Below are 21,178 nucleotides of genomic sequence, written 5' to 3'. Positions count from 1 at the left end.
CCTTCAGGGATCTGTGAACTTGCACACCAAGATCCCTCTGACCCTCTGTCTTGCCTAGGGTCCTCCCATTCATTGTGTATTCCCTTGCCTTGTTAGTCCCTCCAAAGTGCATCACCTCGCACTTTTCCGGGTTAAATTCCATTTGCCACTGTTCCGCCCATCTGACCAACCCATCTATATCGTCCTGCAGACTGAGGCTATCCTCCTCGCTATTTACCACCCTACCAATCTTTGTATCATCAGCGAACTTACTGATCATACCTTTTACATTCATATCCAAGTCATTAATGTAGACCACAAACAGCAAGGGACCCAGCACCGATCCCTGTGGTACCCCACTGGCCACAGGCTTCCAGTCACAAAAACAACCTTCGACCATCACCCTCTGCCTTCTGCCACTAAGCCAGTTTTGTATCCAAAGTGCCAAGGCACCCTGGATTCCATGGGCTCGTACCTTCTTGACCAGTCTCCAGTGGGGGACTTTATCGAAGGCCTTACTGAAATCCATGTATACCACATCCACTGCGTTACCCTCATCCACACGCCTAGTCACCCCCTCAAAAAATTCAATCAAATTAGTCAGACATGATCTTCCCTTGACAAAGCCATGTTGACTATCCCTGATTAATCCTTGCTTCTCCAAGTGGAGACTAATTTTGTCCTTCAGAATTTTTTCCAATAATTTTCCTACCACTGATGTTAGGCTCACTGGCCTGTAGTTCCCCGGTTTTTCCCTACTCCCCTTCTTGAATAATGGTACTACATTAGCGGTTCTCCAGTCCTCTGGCACATCCCCTGTGGCCAGAGAGGTTCTGAATATATGTGTTAGAGCCCCCGCAATCTCCTCCTTTGCCTCACACAGTAGCCTGGGATACATTTCATCCGGGCCTGGGGATTTATCCATTTTTAGGCCTGCTAAAACCGCCAATACCTCCTCCCGCTCGATGTTAATATGTTCGAGTATATCACAGTCTCCCTGCCGTATTTCTATGTCTACATCGTCCTTCTCCATAGTGAAAACAGATGCAAAAAATTCATTTAGAACCCCTCCTTTAAACCCCTGTGTGTTCATTTAGAACACACAGATTGCCATTTTTGTCCCGAATGGGCCCTATTTTTTCCTTCTCCTACGGTCTAGGGTGATATGATGTTGCAGGATGGATACTGCATTGAAGGAGTTATACTTTATGTGAAGGTGGGGGATAAGGAGAACATCTTATTGATAAATGTAAGGAATCTTACAACACCAGGTTATAGTCCAACTGTTTTATTTGAAAATCACAAGCTTTCGGAGGCTTTCTCCTTCGTCAGATGAAGTGTGGGATTCCTTGAACGTTACCGCATTTATAGTCAGAGAACAATACCTGGTGATTACAGATAATCTTTCCAACTGCCCATTGTCAAAGCAATCAAAGTGTTCAGACAGAGAGATGTTACCAACAGGACCACCGAATAAACAAACGGCCAGAACAAAAGACAGACAGAGAGAGAGAAACATCCGAAAGGAAGAGAAAGACAGAGAATGACCCGTTGTATTAAAAACAGATAACTTTTCTTCGCTGGTGGGGTTACATGTAGCGTGACATGAACCCAAGATCCCGGTTGAGGCCGTCCTCATGGGTGCGGAACTTGGCTATCAATTTCTGCTCGACGATTTTGCGTTGTCATGTGTCTCGAAGGCCGCCTTGGAGAACGCTTACCCGATGATCGGTGGCTGAATGTCCTTGACTGCTGAAGTGTTCCCCGACTGGGAGGGAACCCTCCTGTCTGGCGATTGTTGCGCAGTGTCCGTTCATCCGTTGTCGCAGTGTCTGCATGGTCTCGCCAATGTACCATCCTTTCCTGCAACGTATGAGGTAGACAACATTGGCCGAGTCACAGGAGTATGAACCATGTACCTGGTGGGTGGTGTCCTTTCGTGTGATGGTGGTATCTGTGTCGATGATCTGGCATGTCTTGCAGAGGTTGCCATGGCAGGGTTGTGTGGTGTCGTGGACGCTGTTCTCCTGAAAGCTGGGTAATTTGCTGCAAACGATGGTCTGTTTGAGGTTGGGTGGCTGTTTGAAGGCGAGTGGTGGAGGTGTGGGGATGGCCTTAGCGAGGTGTTCGTCGTCATCGATGACATGTTGAAGGCTGCGGAGAACATGGCGTAGTTTCTCCACTCCGGGGAAGTACTGGACGACGAAGGGTACTCTGTTGGTTGCGTCCCGTGTTAGTCTTCTGAGGAGGTCTATGCGATTTTTCACTGTGGCCCGACGGAACTGTCGATCGACGAGTCGAGCATCATATCCCGTTCTTACGAGGGCGTCTTTCAGCGTCTGTAGGTGTCCATCGCGTTCCTCCTCGTCTGAGCAGATCCTGTGTATTCGCAGGGCCTGTCCATAGGGGATGGCCTCTTTGACGTGGTTGGGGTGGAAGCTGGAAAAGTGGAGCATCGTGAGGTTGTTCGTGGGCTTGCGGTAGAGTGAGGTGCTGAGGTGCCCATCTTTGATGGAGATTCGTGTGTCCAAGAAAGAAACCGATTCTGAGGAGTAGTCCATGGTGAGCTTGATGGTGGGATGGAACTTGTTGATGTTATCGTGTAGTCTCTTCAGTGATTCTTCGCCGTGGGTCCATCGGAAGAAAATGTCGTCGATGTATCTGGTGTATAGCGTTGGTTGGAGGTCCTGTGCAGTGAAGAAGTCGTGCTCAAACTTGTGCATGAAAATGTTGGTGTATTGGGGTGCGAATTTGGTCCCCATGGCTGTTCCGTGTGTTTGGGTAAAGAACTGGTTATCGAAGGTGAAGACATTGTGATCCAGGATGAAGCGGATGAGCTGCAGGATGGCGTCTGGGGATTGGCTGTTGTTGGTGTTGAGTACTGATGCTGTTGCAGCGATGCCGTCATCGTGGGGGATACTGGTGTCGAGTGCCGAGACGTCCACCGTGGTGAGAAGTGTTCCTGGTTCAACCGGTCCGTGGGTGCTGAGTTTTTGTAGGAAGTCTGTAGTGTCGCGACAGAAGCTGGGGTTTCCCTGTACGATGGGTTTCAGGATGCCCGCGACATATCCAGAGAGGTTCTCACACAGGGTTCCGTTGCCTGATACGATAGGACGTCCGGGTGTGTTGGCTTTGTGTATCTTTGGGAGGCAGTAGAAGTCTCCCACGCGGAGAGTACGTGGGATGAGAGCACGTAGGATGCTTTGAAGGTCTGGATCGAAGGTCTTGATCAGTTTGTTGAGCTGATGGGTGTGTTCTTTGGTCGGGTCTGCGGGTAACCGTCTGTCGTGTTCCTGGTTGTCCAGTTGTCGGTATGCTTCTTTGCAATAGTCCGTTCTGTTCTGTATGACGATGGATCCTCCTTTGTCCGCTGGTTTGATGACGATGTTGCGGTTGGTCTTGAAAGCGTCGATGGCGTTGCGTTGTGCTCGGGTGACATTCTGGACTATCTTGTGAGTGCGGCTGATGAATCTGGCATTGACGCATTTCCTGACAGCTTGAGCATACATGTCAAGCTGAGGGCAGCGACCCTCCGGAGGAGTCCAGTTTGACTCTTTCTTCTTCGGTTGCTGTACCGCGGATCCCTCTGTCTGCTGTTCCGGATCGTTGATTGTCTCATTGGGTTCGCTGCTGAAATCTTGGGATTTGTGGAAGAATTCCCGGAGCCTCATTCTCCTGATGAATTCCTCTGTGTCCGCCGCGAGACCAATGGGGTCCATTTTGGTGGTGGGGCAGAAATTGAGCCCTCGGCTGAGAACTTCGATTTCGTCTGGTTGAAGGGTGTGGTCGGACAAATTGACGATAGACTTCCCTGTGGTTGCAACTGTGGTGCCGGGGGAGGCTTGGTTGATGCTGGTGGTGATGCCGAGTTTCTCAAGCTTCCTGCTCTTGGTTTTCATGTGGGCAGCGTAGTTCCGTTGCCTCGTCTGTTTGGCGGTGTCTCGTAGCTGGTCTGCTGTGTCCTGAGTACAGGTTGAGAGTATGGACTCTATCTTGGTTTCGAGGTTGCAGCGTCTGCTGTAGAGTTGGTGTACGAGATGGTTGCGGAGTGTGCGAGAGGTACGACGGCAGAGTCTCTCAGCGTAATCTGAGTTGTATGTTGACTTGAGTGGGTTCGTGATCTGTAGTCCTTTCGGAATCTTGTCTGCTTTCTTGCAGCTCTGCAAATACTCGATGTCTGTGTCTATATGCGCGATCTTCTTGGATATCCTCTCCACTGTGAGCCGGCAGTTTGTGGTGTCGATAGTAGTTTGTGGTGTCGATAAATTGATACGTTGAGTTCTTATGCCTCTCTCAGCCGTCACTGAAGAGAATCCGAGTGGCAGTCCTCCTGATGCTCCACTCCATGTTCATCTGCCTCCAAAGCAGCTGAGACCACTTCGCCTTGGAATCTCCATGTCTTGTTGGGTTGCCAAGTTGTGCAGGGCACAGTAAGCTACAACTATGCAGGATACATCCTCTGGAGCGTACTGCAGAGCCCCTCCTGACCCATCAAGACAGTGAAAGTGGTCCTGTCGTTGTACTACAATTCTATATCATCAATAATTACCCTATTGATCTGAAACAGAAGCTAACTGCAAAGTATGACACTATGCTGAAAAATGCACGGGGCGAGGGGGGCTTGTTTATCATCACAAATGGTCGAAAAGCCCAACATCTTTTGCAAATTCGTGAAGAGCCGCCATTTCGCTCACAGCCATTTCCATCTCAGGAACTGTAAGCAGCATGTCAGCACCTTAAAAAGAGCAGAGGAAATTGACGGATGGAAAAATCTCATGGCTCTCAGATCATAAAAAACCGCATGGAAGCAAACTAGTAGGACAGTACCACATGAATAGACTGCTTATGCACGATGCAACTTTCTACAGATAATTAGCACATAAATCAAACATCTTCAAAGAAAAATTCAAATGTACACTGAATATTTACAAGTCAGAAATGAACCTCTTTTTATGCTTTCTCAATTTTGGGCACTCTCCAAATGCCTATTTCCATTTTTCTTACTTTTTAAAATCTCATTCTCAGTCTCTTGGAAGCTTGTCTGTTTTGTACAGCTCAATTTGCCATTTCATTTCCAATAGATTGGATAATGTTACACAGAAGCATTTCTCCTTGAATGCTGTACTTTTAGACCAGTTTAGAAAAATAGCTAAAGTGCCGGATGTTAGGCAAAGCACCTAGTTATTTTTCTCTCATTATATCTGCTGGAGAGGCAGAATTTGGCAACTGAGTATGTTAACTAATATCTACCACCTGGATTTTTAAAAAACTTTTATTTGCAAGCCAAAGTTCTGTTGTAAATTACGTAACACTGTTCCAGTGCAAAAGGCAGTCTGTCAAAGGCAATGTCATCATACCAAAATGCAATACAAGAAATAAGGCATGCAACAACTCAAGAACAACTTTGCAAATTGGACCTTTCCAAAACACAATATAATTAACAAACAACTGTATTACTATGTTATGAATTTACAAAGCACAGAATGAGAAAAAGCCATACAAATCCAAATTTATTCCTTCCAGAAACCACAAAACAATCCCCTCAGTGCTGGACTCCCGTCAATCAATTCAATCTTACAAGCAAAAGTCTTGCAATATTTCTCCATAACCACAAATGTAAATCAAGCTAAACTCCAGAATATTTATCTAACCTTCCATTCATCCTTGACCCTTTGCCTTCTACTGCATGGCATTCCATGGACTATTTGATCATTGTGATCAGCACCTATTCTTATAATGCTCAATTCCATTCCCAGTTGCCCAACTGGTATCACAATGCATAGTTCTGTCATGCTAAAAACTTCACAATGACTGCATACTCTCAATGAATGCTTTCAATAATATCACCCATACCTTTTTTTCACCTCTGCAAATGGATAGCCCATGTACAATTTTCATATTTCCTGTTTATCTACAGTAATATTCATAACTTAAAAAGGAGAAAGAGACAGAAGAAGGAAAATAAAAGAATCAGCAGAAAGAGAGAAAGATAAACAGAGGGAGGTAAAGAGGATGAAAGAGAAAGAGCAAAAGTGGGAGAGAAAGAAAGAGGGAAAAATAGATAGACAAAAAAACTAAGTAGAAAGAAAAAGAACAACTTGCATCTTATCATGTCCTCAAGACATCCTAAAGTTGTGCAGGCAAATGCAGCAGCCAATATACACATAGCAAGATCCCATAAATAGCAAATAATATGAGTGACAAATGAATCTGTTTTTAATGGTGTTGCCTGAGTTCGGAATGTAACCCGTCTTCACACTGAGGATACCATCCAACGTGTTGTGTGGCACTACCACCGTGCTAAATGGGATTTTTTTTTTATTCGTTCATGGGATGTGGGCGTCGCTGGCGAGGCCGGCATTTATTACCCATCCCTAATTGTCTTTGAGAAGGTGGTGGTGAGCCGCCTTCTTGAACCGCTGCAGTCCGTGTCGTGACGGTTCTCCCACAGTGCTGTTAGGAAGGGAGTTCCAGGAATTTGACCCAGCGACGATGAAGGAACGACGATATATTTCCAAGTTGGGATGGTGTGTGACTTGGAGGGGAACGTGCAGGTGGTGTTGTTCCTATGTGCCTGCTGCTCTTGTCCTTCTAGGTGGTAGAGGTCGCGGGTTTGGGAGGTGCTGTCGAAGAAGCCTTGGCGAGTTGCTGCAGTGCATCCTGTGGATGGTACACACTGCAGCCACAGTGCGCCGGTGGTGAAGGGAGTGAATGTTTAGGGTGGTGGATGGGGTGCCAATCAAGCGGGCTGCTTTATCTTGGATGGTGTCGAGCTTCTTGAGCATTGTTGGAGCTGCACTCATCCAAGCAAGTGGAGAGTATTCCATCACACTCCTGACTTGTGCCTTGTAGGTGGTGGAAAGGCTTTGGGGAGTCAGGAGGTGAGTCACTCGTCGCAGAATACCCAGCCTCTGACTTGCTCTCGTAGCCACAGTATTTATATGGCTGGTCCAGTTAAGTTTCTGGTCAATGGTGACCCCCAGGATGTTGATGGTGGGGGAATTCGGAGATGGTAATGCCGTTGAATGTCAAGGGGAGGTGGTTAGACTCTCTCTTGTAGGAGATGGTCATTGCCTGGCACTTATCTGGCGTGAATGGGATAGATTCAGAACAGATCTAGCAGCTCAAAACTGGGCATCCATGAGATGCTGTGGGCCATCAGCAGCAGAATTGTATTCCAGCACAATCTGTAACCTCATGGCCCGGCATATTCCTCACTCTACCATTACCAACAAGCCAGGGGATTAACCCTGGTTCAATGAGGAGTGTAGAAGAGCATGGAAGGAGCAGCACCAGGCGTACCTAAAAATGAGGTGCCAACCTGGTGAAGCGACAACTCTGGACTACATGCATGCTAAATAGCGGAAGCAACATGCTATAGACAGAGCTAAGCGATTCCACAACCAACGGATCAGATCAAAGCTCTGCAGTCCTGCCTCATCCAGTCGTGAATGGTGGTGGACAATAAAACAACTAACAGAAGGCGGTGCCTCTGTAAACATCCCCATCCTCAATGATGGTGGAGTCCAGCACGTGAGTGCAAAAGCCAAGGCTGAAGTGTTTGCAACCATCTTCAGTCAGAAGTGCCGAGTGGATGATCCATCTCGGCCTCCTCCCGATATCCCCACCATCACAGAAGCCAGTCTTCAGCCAATTCGATTCACTCCACGTGATATCAAGAAACGGCTGAGTGCACTGGATACAGCAAAGGCTATGGGCCCCGACAACATCCCAGCTGTAGTGCTGAAGACTTGTGCTCCAGAACTAGCTGCGCCTCTAGCCAAGCTGTTCCAGTACAGCTACAACACTGGCATCTACCCGACAATGTGGAAAATTGCCCAGGTATGTCCTGTCCACAAAAAGCAGGGCAAATCCAATCCGGCCAATTACCGCCCCATCAGTCTACTCTCAATCATCAGCAAAGTGATGGAGGGTGTCATCGACAGTGCTATCAAGCGGCACTTACTCACCAATAACCTGCTCACTGATGCGCAGTTTGGGGTCCGCCAGGACCACTCGGCTCCAGACCTCATTACAGCCTTGGTCCAAACATGGATAAAAGAACTGAATTCCAGAGGTGAGGTGAGAGTGACTGCCCCTTGACATCAAGGCAGTATTTGACTGAGTGTGGCACCAAGGAGCCCTAGTAAAATTGAAGTCAATGGGAATCAGGGGGAAAACTCTCCAGTGGTTGGAGTCATACCTAGCACAAAGGAAGATGCTAGTGGTTGTTGGAGGCCAATCATCTCAGCCCCAGGACAATGCTGCAGGAGTTCCTCAGAGCAGTGTCCTAGGCCCAACCATCTTAGATGCTTCATCAATGACCTTCCCTCCATAAGGTCAGAAATGGGGATGTTCGCTGATGATTGCACAGTGTTCAGTTCCATTCGCAACCCCTCAAATAATAAAGCAGTCCGAGCCCGCGTGCAGAAAGACCTAGACAACATCTAGGCTTGGGCTCATAAGTAACATTCGTGCCAGACAAGTGCCAGGCAATGACCATCTCCAACAAGAGAGAGCCTAACCACCTCCCCTTGACATTCAACGGCATTACCATCGCTGAATCCCCCACCATCAACATCCTGGGGGTCAGCACTGACCAGAAACTTAACTGGACCAGCCATATAAATACCGTGGCTACAAGAGCAGGTCAGAGGCTGGGTATTCTGCGGCAAGTGACTCACCTCCTGACTCCCCAAAGCCTTTCCACTATCGACAAGGCACAAGTCAGGAGTGTGATGGAATACTCTCCACTTGCCTGGATGAGTGCAGCTCCAAGAACACTCAAGAAGCTCGACACCATCCAGGACAAAGCAGCCCGCTTGATTGGCACCCCATCCACCACCCTAAACATTCACTCCCTTCACCACCGGCGCACTGTGGCTGCAGTGTGTACCATCCACAGGATGCACTGCAGCAACTCGCCAAGGCTTCTTCGACAGCACCTCCCAAACCCGCGACCTCTACCACCTAGAAGGACACTAGCAGCAGGCACATAGGAACAACACCACCTGCACGGTCCACTCCAAGTCACACACATCCTGACTTGGAAATATATCGCCATTCCTTCAATGTCGCTGGGTCAAAATCCTGGAACTCCCTTCCTAACAGCACTGTGGGAGAACCTTCACCACACGGACTGCAGCGGTTCAAGAAGGCGGCTCACCACCACCTTCTCAAAGGCAATTAGGGATGGGCAATAAATGCTGGCCTCGCCAGCGACGCCCACATCCCATGAACAAATAAAAAAAAAATTCATTATGACATCATTGCTTGAATTGCAGCCCTTTAGTACACTCTGTGACACTTGCTTAGCAACACAGTAATATTTTAGGCAGGATCACTGGTTCATTTAGCTTGTCCTTCCAAACATCACAGATTCTTTAATGTGGTTCTACAACAAATATCCAGTGCAACTCGCTACCACAAGGAGTAGCTGAGGCGACCAGCATAGACGCAATTAAGGGGAAGTTAGATAAACACACGAAGGAGAAAGGAATAAGAGAAGACAATGATGGGGTTAGATGAAGAAGGGTGGGAGGAAGCTCGTGTGGAGCATAAACACCAGCATGAACCTGTTGGGCCGAATTGGCCTGTTTCTGTGCTGTCTATTCTATATCGTTCTATGAATCGTGCTGTATTACATTTACTGACAAGAATTTATCCCACCTTTTAGTTTTCTGTTCTAACATCCCTACTGGCAAGCTAACACACTTCTCTCACTTTCTTCAACACATGTTGTTTCTTATTTTATTCTGACACCCCTAGCTTTAAACTGTGTATGTCCTAGTCTTTGAATCTTGTGCCCAACAGAAGAACCTGGCCGGATTTAATTTCTCCTGACCTCTGAAAAATTTAAAGATCCCTCATCCTCCTTTCGAGAGTAAAATCCCAGGTAGACAATATTTCCTTATTACTCATGCCTGTAAGTTCAGCAATTAGCTTTGCAGACCTCTTGACATCTCCCACTAATAACTCTATATCCTTTCTATAACTTGCATTATCTTGTGAGAAGAAATAAATATTATAATAGTTATTTAGAAGAGATCTAGTTGGACCTGCTCCAGAAATTGAGAATATAATGTAAGCTGACACATAAGTTCAGTACTGATGGAGTGCTATATTGCCAGAGGTACCATCTTTCGGATAAGACATTAAACCGAGGTCCTGTCTGCTTGCTCTGGATTAAAAGATTGTGTGGCATTATTGAAGGAATATTGGGGAGGTCTCCCAGGGTCTTGGCTGACATTCTCTTTAGTGTTAAACCAGGAATTTACAGTATTCTACAAACATTCACTGAGGATGAAATGTTCAGCACCAAATTTGTTACTGCTTGATAGAAGTGCTCAAAATCATGACGGGGTTAGATAAAGTAAATAAAGAGAAATTGTTCCCATTGATGGAAGGGTCAAGAGCCAGAGGACACAGATTTAAGGTGATTGCCGAAAGAACCAAAGGCGACATGAGGAAAAACTTTTTTACGCAGCGAGTAGTTATGATCTGGAATGCGCTGCCTGAAAGGGTGGTGGAAGCAGATTCAATTATGGTTTTCAAAAAGGAATTGAATATTTGAAGGGGAAAAAATTTGCAGGGCTATGGGGAAAGAGTGGGGAATGGGACTAACTGGATTGCTCTTACAAAGAGCTGGCACAGGCTCGATGGGGCGAATGGCCGCCTTCTGTGCTGTAACCATTCTATGATACAAGTGGACTTCCTGTGTCATTGCTCAGAGTTGGAGGATATGGCTGAAGCTTGCAACAATGTGCTGAGGGACAACAAGGTAGTTAGTTATCAGAAAACATGCCAGATTTTTTTTGAGACCAGCGCACATTTTAACTGTGACACGTCCATACTCCATAATATTTCTGTTAGACAAGTAGATGGAGTTAAGATACAGATCTAACTGAATGGTGGAAGGGGTTAATTGAAGGCTAGAGGGGCTGAATGGCCTACTCCAGTTCCTATGTTTCTATTTCTGCCTATCTTTCAAACTTTGGTTGAATGTTGTCAGACAATACAAACTCTAAATTAGTAGATTTTGAATCTGTATAATTTTGAATGTTATTCTCGCTTCCTTTTTAATCTCTTTCATACCCTGTACCATTCCTCAATTGGCTGGGGAGGTGTCCTGTGACAAGGCTTTGCCAGTATCATTACTGCACTGGCTGTTGAATGCTTGAGGTTCTGGTTTGTTTAAAAAGAGGAAAAGAGGTCAGTTGACGAAGCACTCTGTTTATCTATAATTTTCTTGAGGTAGCACTGTTAAGATCAGCAACTTCGATGAGAATTTGCAAATGAGATCTTGTATCTTGCCACACCATGGCACAATTAGTTAGTGCGAAATTGCTGACCACCGCTGGATCACCTGCCTACTCCTGTTCCTCTGTTCCTTCTTATGTTCCTAAATATATTAGACTTACTTTGGATTAAATGGTAGACTATCAGTGAAAAAATGTTAGTTCCTCTAAATTGACATCATGAAGTAACTAATTATCAGAACAAAGATGTTTAGGATTACAGCACAAAAGCTTTTAGGAGAACATTAAAATTTGTATTGCTGAGGTGCAACATTGCGATTAAGTTAAAAGATGAGCTATGCATTCTAACAAAAATAAATAAGATGGGTCAACATGGCATTACAAGCTCCCAGACGTTACAAGGTTATTTCCTGAAATGGGCTCCTGTATTTTTGATTTTTCGTGTTTAATCCTCCTTATGGTTTTGCATAACAGCTTCATTCCTAGAATATTGTGCAACTTTAGTACAGCTTAAAATGCTAAGTGCCCAAATCAAATGAATAAAAGCTTTCTCAAGGTCCAACAGTCCCACACTGCACAATGGTTTAAAGTTCTAAATAAAAAGACTAAAATTCATGCCAGCTGTGCATCTTTTTAGCCATTTTCAGTGGGAAAGAGTGACCATATCTTCAAATTACATTCTTCTTGATATGCGACAATTAAAATATATTTCATTCAACAGATGTTAAAAAGCATTGATTGTTTGATCTGCATACCAAGAAACATTGGGGGTTATATTGGATAACCCCCGAAAACGGGCGCTGGAATCGCCGTGCGCGATTAACAAACGCCCGTTGGTTGCGATGCAGGCAGCACATAACATTCATGATACCTGATGATTTCTATGACTGCCGCGTGCAGCCAACGCTGCCTGCGCTGTTGAGTGGCTGCATGCACCAGCAGGGGGCCCCAATATCGGAAGTGGCTCGCACCACCTAAAGGCAGCCTGCACCTCTTAAAGGAGAGGTGCACTGTGGCTGCAGGAAGAGCTGGAAGTCCATTGGGAAGTAATTCTGTGCTGGACTATAGTGAAGAATGGTGATGATGGGAATTCTGGAATTTTTAACGAGAAATAACTTGGCAGCTCAAAGTTGGCGGGACTCTTATATTTTCAAATATAAGATACTGGTCTGAATGGAGATCAGAAATCACGCACATAAAACCCAGATGCAGGTCTGGTCCTTATGTTTAAAAACTATTGTTTCATTTCAAAATATTGAATAAAGATTTCAAAAAACTACATCCCACATCCTCCAATCTGCACGCCAGACCCCACCAATCTGCTGATCTAAGTTTGTGCAGGGCTGGCGACAGAGCGTGTACCAAGGTTCTCTGATGATGCACTAGAGACCTTGTGCAAAAGGTGGACTGAAGGAGGGGCATCCTATATCCGCAGGGGGGCATGAGCTCCTGAGGCAGTAGCGGACGAGGTCAATGCCAGGAGCATAGTACCACGCAGTGCAGGAAGAAATTCAATGATTTAACACCAGTTGTCAAGGTGCGTGAGTTCAGGTCTCAAATGGCATATCATACCAACTGCACCAGCAGCAGCATCCACTGCTCCGTTCAGACCCGTATCATATATTTGAAAATATAAGAGTCCCGCCAACTTTAAGATGCCAAGTTATCACTCATTAAAAATTCCAGAGTTCCCATCATCACCATTCTTCACTATAGTCCAGCACAGATTTACTTTCCAATGGACTTCCAGCACTTCCTGCTGCCACAGTGCACCTCCCCTTTAAGAGGTGCAGGCTGCCTTAAGTGGTGCGAGCCACTCCCAATATCCGGGCCCCCTGCTGGTGTGTGCACTGCACCCCCCGTCACCCACCTACCAACAAACTCTTTCAATCAGATGCTTCATCTCACCCTCACACATTACCACTGTTGCAAGCCGCACATCCATAACTCACTGGTCACACACACTGGCAGCTATTCAACCATGACAGCCACATCACCCAAACATCTTGCAGGACGCTCATCGACACACATCCCATTTTCTTGCAGGAAAGGTGGCGCATAACAGGAGGCAGCAAGTGGCAGTGGCTCCATGGAATATGAACCTGCTGTCTTCTCAGGATGACAGCATTCCTGTCCCACCTCTGCCACCCTGCCAGTGCTCTTGTTGTTGCCTGTCAGCTAACCAGCCCACTCCCTGTAGAGTATTGAAACTTGATTATCGGAACAGGAATAGGCCATTTAGCCTCTCGAGCCTGTTCCGCCATTCAATGAGATCATGGCTGATCTGGGACCTAACTCCATATACCTGCCTTAGCCCCATATTCCTTAATACCTTTGGTTAACAACAATCTATCAATCTCAGATTTAAAATTGACAATTGAGCTCGCATCAACTGCCATTTGTGGAAAAGAGTTCCCAACTTCTGCCACCCTTTGCATATAGAAGTGTTTCCTAACTTCACTCCTGAAAGTCCTGGCTCTAACTTTTAGGCTATGTCCCCTAATCCTAGTATTCAAGTAGAGGAGACCTCCAAAAACAGGTACAAATGCATCAGCAGCCAGAAGCAATAATCTAGCAACTAACCTGTAACTCCTGCATAATCCCTTTAAATACCGCTGGTGGGGGGGGGGGGGGTCCTCCATGCCATTTAAGACCTGTTCAGCTGTGCGAGGGTAGAGTGTGGAGTTCCAAAATAGCAGCCGTCCCTTTAAATCAGCGGTGCGCACTGATTTAGGTCATAATCTCCTTACTGCCGGCGTTCGTTAGGTGCGTGTGCACAAACACCTTTACCAAGATGGCGTCCTGCGCAAGTCTCGCCAGAAGTGTGCGCACGCATCTCGGACGCCATTTTCGGGGCTTGGGTTTCCGCGTCGCGCCTACGCAATGGTCACTACACAGCCCAATTTCGCCCCCATTAAGCTTTATCTCAAATATTTATGTCAACATATTATTAGTTTGTTTCATAACTTCACCACAGGTGGAACACTACAGTTGTTACAGCACCGTATTAGCAAGACTATGTGATCTGTATTGCACCTCACATGTTGTATTAATGTGGTGCTCATCTACAACCATGACAGGAAGAATTTTTAAAAATAGTATATCATGAAGTTTACACTTACCAGAGTTAAGATAGCTATCCATTTGCTGAGGAATCTGGATGGTGAAAGTGATCAAGTCAGGGGCTAAAAGAGACTCGGGTTTCCTGCTTTCATTCAGCCATTTGCTCTTGTGCAGTTCTCTTGTGTCTGAAGGCCCTTGTATTAGTGGAATCAGTTTCTCCTTCATACCATCACTTCTTCCTAATATTGACAAAAACATTTTTACCAATTTTTTTTTAAACTCATTAAACCTCAAATTTTATCCTAACTGATTGTGTCTTCCTATCTTCACTCCAACCAGAAAAGCAAAATTCACTGGGCTGTTTTTAATCAGTATGGAATCTTGGATTTTAACCAGTATTTTGGGAAAAGCATTTTGCAATTTTGTCCATTTTTCAATGAAATCCACCAAATCAGTGACCTTGCTTATTAACCAAGGAAAAGTTGCTCTCTGGGCTCAGATGCTTCCAAAGAATTTTTCAACCCATAATAGAGCATTTGTGACTATAAGCTACTCTGACCAGCACCTATTGCAGGGTATTTTTTTATTCTTCAGGTCATAGACCCTTTCTTGGGAATATCACAAAAAACATCATCCTGTGAAGATATTTGAACATTAATATGACTTCATATAATCTCACTCCCCATGGGCTGACAGAACAAGGCATTCCTTTGGGTAAGCGTATCATAACAATGTAATAAAAATATACAACCTAGCCCTCAGAAGAGGTCTGAGAGGTTTGTTGGGTGGAATCTTGGTATGTGAAGGATTATTGCATAAGAATGAAGGCAATGCTATGCAAGATAGCTAATTTAACTTTGTTCTCCATTCCTGCATATACCACATGCCACAGGACACCAATTCCATAACAGTCAGGATGAAAAGGGAATCCGTATTGATTTTGAAGAAATCCTTGCTGTGAGCAAAGAACTGTCAGTAAGTAACCAAAGGCCGAGAAAATGGAAACGGATGTCTACGCGTCCAATGAGGTGGGCAGAGTGCACTCGCTCATTCTGCACTGAAAGTGTGCCACCCACCATTTGGTTAGGCATTCAGGGCACATGCCTGAAACAGATGTCTGCAAATAGGGGGCCCAACATCTGTTTGAGGCCTGCCCTTTGTAAAAATTGATTGCGACTGACCACAGCATGCGCCATGCATACTGCGGTCAGTTTCTTCATATGCTTACCAGCCAAACCAGCGGTTCTTAAATGGAATGCTAGAGGGCTGCTACCCGAAAGGTAACTTTTAACTTCTTAAAAAAAAATTTACCTCATTGCATCTGCAGGCCGCTGCCAGCCACCGCTCGCCCCCCTCCCAGGCTCTGCTGAGGACCTCGGCCAGCATCTGAGCCGGCCGAATTCGCCTCCACGGCTGGGGAGCTGCCTTTTGGGCCTCAACTGGCCCACGGCTCATCGGTAATAAACAAATAAAGCCAACGAACCAATTTGCTGTCGTCCTGCTGCCAGCTTCAGTAGGCACGTGTGGCATACACAACACAGGCACTGGGATACAGCAATTCGGTTGCGGTCCAATTTCTAGACTAATATGTCTAAAGCTCTGCATACGTTCTAGAGCTCGACTAAGAGGAGTACTTGCAGATAGCGTTCAATAACCCTGCTGAAAGATAGCCCATAATGTGAATGTTACATCTAGCGGAATATTCTAGTTTCTGTCCTGCAAAATGACATTGCAGGGTATAATGAACCAGCCATTTCATTTTCCTCTGTTTTGAAGGGGGAATAGGACTAACTGGATTGCTCTTACAAAGAGCAGGCATGAGCTTGATAGGCCGAATGGCCTCCCACTGTGCTGTAACTATTCTATGTGCCAAAAGTATGTGCCCACAGATTCTCCAACAATTTTCTGGATGAATTTCTTCCTACAAGGTAAAACATTAGGGTCCTCTTGCCTCACACAAGGTGGAACCTAAGCTTCATTACTTCAGTTATGTGGAGAGACTAGAGAAGCTGGGATTGTGCTCCTTAGATGTTTAATACAGATGTAGAAAATTATGAGGGGTTTTCATGTAGTAAATAAGGAGAAACTATTTCCAGCGGCGGGAGGGCTGGTAACCAGAGTACACAGATTTAAGATTATTGGCAAAAGAACCAGAGGGGAGATGAGGAGAAATCGTTTTATGCAGCGAGTTGTTATGATCTGGAATGCACTGCCTGAGAGGATGGTGGAAGCAGATTCAATAATAACTTTCAAAGGGGAATTGGATACATACTTGAAGGGGAAAAATTTGCAGGACTATGGGGAAAGAGCAGGGGAATGGGACTAATTGGAAAGCTCTTTCAAAGAGACAGCACAGGCACAATGGGCCGAATGGTCTCTCCTTCTGTGCTGTATGATTCTAATTCAGATTTATGAGGTTGAGAATAAATCACCATATGGTGCAAATGAAATTCTGACACTGTCTCAGGCTAAAGTTTGGGTGTAGTCCCTCAGAATCACTGTTAAGAGACCGGATCTAATAAATCACCAACATCTGAAGTCACTAACTCATCTGGTTGAAAGCAACACAGTTAGAAGCACAATCTTGCAACTCAAAAACTTCATGTCCTGGGAACAAAAGATACATTATAAAATACCAAATTTAAACCATGAAGAAAACATAAAAAGCAACAGAAATCAGATTTGGCTTCAAGCCTTTATTATGAACCAGGATGCAAGGAGATATTTCATGAGCAATTCACCTTGTGATGACTAACTAAATACTGAGATCTAAGTACAGTGAATGTTGCCAATTATCTGAATCTGAAATCCCACCAGGATACTGGATCAAGAGCTTCGACAGCCCTTCAGGTAGAGACTCTCCTTTTGAATAGGCAGGCCTCAAAAAGAGGCTTGCTTGGATGAATGATCACTCCCAATAGTTGAGAGAACAGATTCACCCTGGGGGCACTGAGATTGGAACAGCACTGCTGAACACTAAGACAGCAATCTTTTTTTTTGAGTCAAACAGTTGTTATCCCAAGATTTGAAAAAATGAGTTAAATTTGAGTCCTGGAACCAGTTACCTTAACACAATATTACAAGCATTGCTCAGAAGTATTTTATAATGTGGAGATGCCGGTGATGGACTGGGGTTGACAATTGTAAACAATTTTACAACACCAAGTTATAGTCCAGCAATTTTATTTTAAATTCACAAGCTTTCGGAGGCTTCCTCCTTCCTCAGGTGAACGTTGTCCAACAACGTTCACCTGAGGAAGGAGGAAGCCTCCGAAAGCTTGTGAATTTAAAATAAAATTGCTGGACTATAACTAAGTATTTTATAGGGAGGGCAAACAAGGCAAGGGAGTACACAATAAATGGGAGGATAATGAGAAGTATAGAGGAACTGAGGGACCTTGGAGTGCATGTCATCAGATCCCTGAAGGTAGCAGGACAGATAGATAAGGTGGTTAAGAAGGCACACGGGATACTTTCCTTTATTAGCCGAAGCAAAGAATATAAGAGCAGGGGTGTTATGCTAGAACTGTATAAAGCATTGGTTGGGCCACAGCTTGAGTACTGCGAATAGTTCTGGTCACCACATTACAGGAAAGATGTGATTGCACTAGAGTGGGTACAGAGGAGATTTACGAGGATGTTGCCAGGACTAGAGAATTTTAGCTATGAGGAAAGACTGGATAGGCTGGGGTTGTTTTCTTTGGAACAGAGGAGGCTGAGAGGTGATTTAATTGACGTGTACAAAATTATGAGGGGCCTATTTCCCTTAGCAAAGAGGTCAAAAACCAGGGTGCATAGATTTAAAGTAATTGGTAGAAGGATTAGAGGGGAGTTGAGGAGAAACTTTTTCACCCAGAAGGTGGTGGGGGTCTGGAATTCACTGCCTGAAAGGGTAGTAGAGGTAGAAACCCTCATCACATTTAAGATGTACTTCGATATGCACCTGAAGTGCCGTAACCTACAAGGCTATGGACCAAGAGCTGGAAAGAGGGATTAGGCTGGATGGCTCTTTTTTGACCGGCACAGACACGATAGAACAAATGGCCGTAAATTTCTATGATTCTATGAGGATACCACCAATATTCATCTGGGAGTCCTGAGACAAGTAATAGTCAGCATAGGTTCAGGACTATTTGGTCATGTCTCAAAAACTTGCTGGAACTCTTTGAGAAAGTAACACAACTATAAGGCCTGGCCAATTGACAGAATGTACATGAAACTTTAGCTGAAATTTAATAAAGTTTTGTTATGAAGAAGAGTAAAGCTCATTTAATCATTAGCAATCGGCCATTTGGATTGAAAGTTGTCTTGACAATAGAAAGCAGAAAGCGATAATGAATGGCAAACGCACTGATTGAAGACAATGACTACTGGAGTTCTGCAGGAGCTCAGTGTCCTCTACTGTTCACACTATTTATGAACAATTTAGAAGAACGAACATTTTGGATTGTAAAATTTGCTGCTGACACCCATCTATGAAACCAGTTGATGAGTGTAATACAGGCTAACAATATTCAAAGAGAAAGAAAACAATTACATGCGTGGGCTAAGATGGCAGTGTCTCACATGTGCTCTGTTGGGTAAATTTGGCAGGCAAATTCTTCGAACCCAGTCCACAGTTTCCTTTGTTCAATTCATTGTAACATTGTGAGCTCTTGTATGGTTCAAACGTCCCCAGACCCAATGAAGATGCAGCATTTTTGAACGAATCAGGAAACAGCCTCTGGGCCCAGGAATTTTAAGACTGAAACCATGGAAGACCCTGAGTAGATCAGGGCCAGAGCAAAAGACACAAAGGAAACAAGAAAAAAAGCAACGAAAAGGAGCAAAAGAACAAAGCAGCAAAGTAGAGCAGCAAAAGAGAAAAGGAACATGATGGCAGGCCATACTAGATTTAGTAATGAGTAATGAGCCAGACTTAGTTAATAATCTAACAGTAAGGGAACGTTTATCTAACAGTTATCATAATATGATCAAATTCAATGTACATTTGAAAAGGAGAACCTTAACACAGTTACGTAGATTCTAGATTTTGGTAAGGCTAACTTTAACGGGATCAGACAGAGACTGACCACAGCAAATTGGTCAAAACTGTTAATAGGTAAAACTACAGATGAACGGTGGGAGGTGTTCAAAAAAGAATTTAGCTTAATACAGGACCAGTATATACCCCAAGTGGCAAGAGCACCAATTACCAAATAAAAGAGCCATGACAAAAGAGATCAGAGATAACTTAAAATTAAAGGAAAGAGCATACAAAAGTGCAAAGAACAGTGTAGATCCAAGGGACAGCGAGAGATATAAAGAACAGCAAAAGAAGACAAAAGAGATAGCAAGAGCTGCAAAAAGGAATGCGAAAAGAAACTTGAGGGATATCAAGATTGCCGAAAAAAGTTTTTACAATTATATTAGAACAAAAAGGGTAGTCAAGAGTAATGTGGGCCCTTTAAAAACAGATCCAGGTAATATTACGAATGAAAATAAGGAAATAGCAGACTAGTTGTTTCATTGCTTTGTGTCAGTCTTCGCAGTAGAGGAAAAGGATAATATACCTGACATTCCCGGGAAACTAATAATGAATCAAAGACTGGAACTCACTAAAGTTAACGTAAGCAAGAAAACAGTATTAGAAAAAATAATGGCATTAAAGACTGACAAATTCCCAGGACCTGATGGTTTCCACCCCAGGGTTTTAAAGGAAGTAGGTGAGGCAATTGCAGATGCTTTAGCCATAATCTTCCAAAGTGCTCTCAATTCAGGAATTGCCCCTTCAGATTGGAAAATTGCAAATGTAACTCCATTATTTAAGAAAGGTGAGAGAGAGAAACCAGGAAATTATAGACCTGTTAGTCTAGCATCTGTTGTGGGGAAGTTATTGGAATGTATAATTACAGAGTGACTGAGCACTTAGAGAAATTTGAGCTGATTTGAGAGAGTAAAGGGTAGGTCATGTCTAATGAACCTAATTGAATTTTTTGAGGAAGTAACTAAAGTAGAAGACAGGGGAATGTCTATGGAAGTAGTTTATATGGACTTTTAGAAGGCACTCGATAAGGTTTCACATAAGAGACTACTAGCTAAAATTAAAGCTCATGGAATTGAAGGCAAATTATTGACCTGGTTAGGAGATTGGTTAGGCGGTAGCAGACAGAGTAGGGATAATGGGTATGTACTCGAATTGGAAGGAAGAGACTCGTGGTGTCCCACAAGGGTCTGTGCCAGAGCCTCAACCATTCACTATATTTATTAATGACTTAGATAATACAACAGAGAGCCAGATATCCAAGTTTGCCGATGACACAAAGGTTGGTGGCATAGTAAGTAGTGTAGATGGGAGCATTAAATTACAAAGAGACATTGATAGATTAAGTGAGTGGGCAAAACTGTGGCAGATGGATTTCAACACAGCTAAATAAGAGGTCATCCATTTTGGACCAAAAAAGGATAGATCCGAGTATTTTTTAAAATGGTGAAAAGCTCGGAACAGTGGAGGTCCAAAGGGATTTAGGGATCCATATACACAGATTACTAAAATGTAGTAGTCAGGTACAAAAAAATAATCAAAATGGAATGGTAGCCTTTATAAGTAGAGGGCTGGAATGTAAAGGGGAGGATGTTTTACTACAGCTATACAAAGCCCGAGTTACACCACATTTGGAGGTCAGTGTACTGTTTGAGGCACCACACCTTAGAAAGGATATATTGGCTTTGGAAGGAATGCAGCGCAGATTCACCAGAATGTTACCAGGGCTCCAAAGGTTAGATTATGAGGAGAGACTACATAAACTAGGCTGATATTCCCTGGAATATAGAAGGTTAAGGGGTGATCTGATTGAGGTTTTTAAGACTTTGAAAGGAATTGATAGGGTAGATAGAGA

General features: G+C 44.4%; 1 protein-coding gene across 3 annotated transcripts in view; it reads right to left on the bottom strand.

The window, feature by feature from the left end:
- LOC137310136 (intermembrane lipid transfer protein VPS13B-like) overlaps nt 1–21,178 on the bottom strand; it is an 875,231-nt gene that overhangs the window by 547,177 nt on the left and 306,876 nt on the right. For 2 of the 3 annotated variants that reach the window (XM_067978114.1, XM_067978120.1), the window contains exon 19: nt 14,360–14,539. In XM_067978114.1, coding sequence (XP_067834215.1) covers nt 14,360–14,539 — 180 coding nt within the window. Of the gene's footprint in view, nt 1–4,599; nt 4,715–14,359; nt 14,540–21,178 lie in introns of those variants that run through there. The other variant, XM_067978127.1, reaches the window with a different exon arrangement.

The sequence above is a fragment of the Heptranchias perlo genome, chromosome 3 (assembly GCF_035084215.1).
Source record: "Heptranchias perlo isolate sHepPer1 chromosome 3, sHepPer1.hap1, whole genome shotgun sequence".
In the NCBI taxonomy this organism is placed as follows: Eukaryota; Metazoa; Chordata; class Chondrichthyes; order Hexanchiformes; family Hexanchidae; genus Heptranchias; species Heptranchias perlo.
This window is presented reverse-complemented; position numbering and strand designations above follow the sequence as displayed.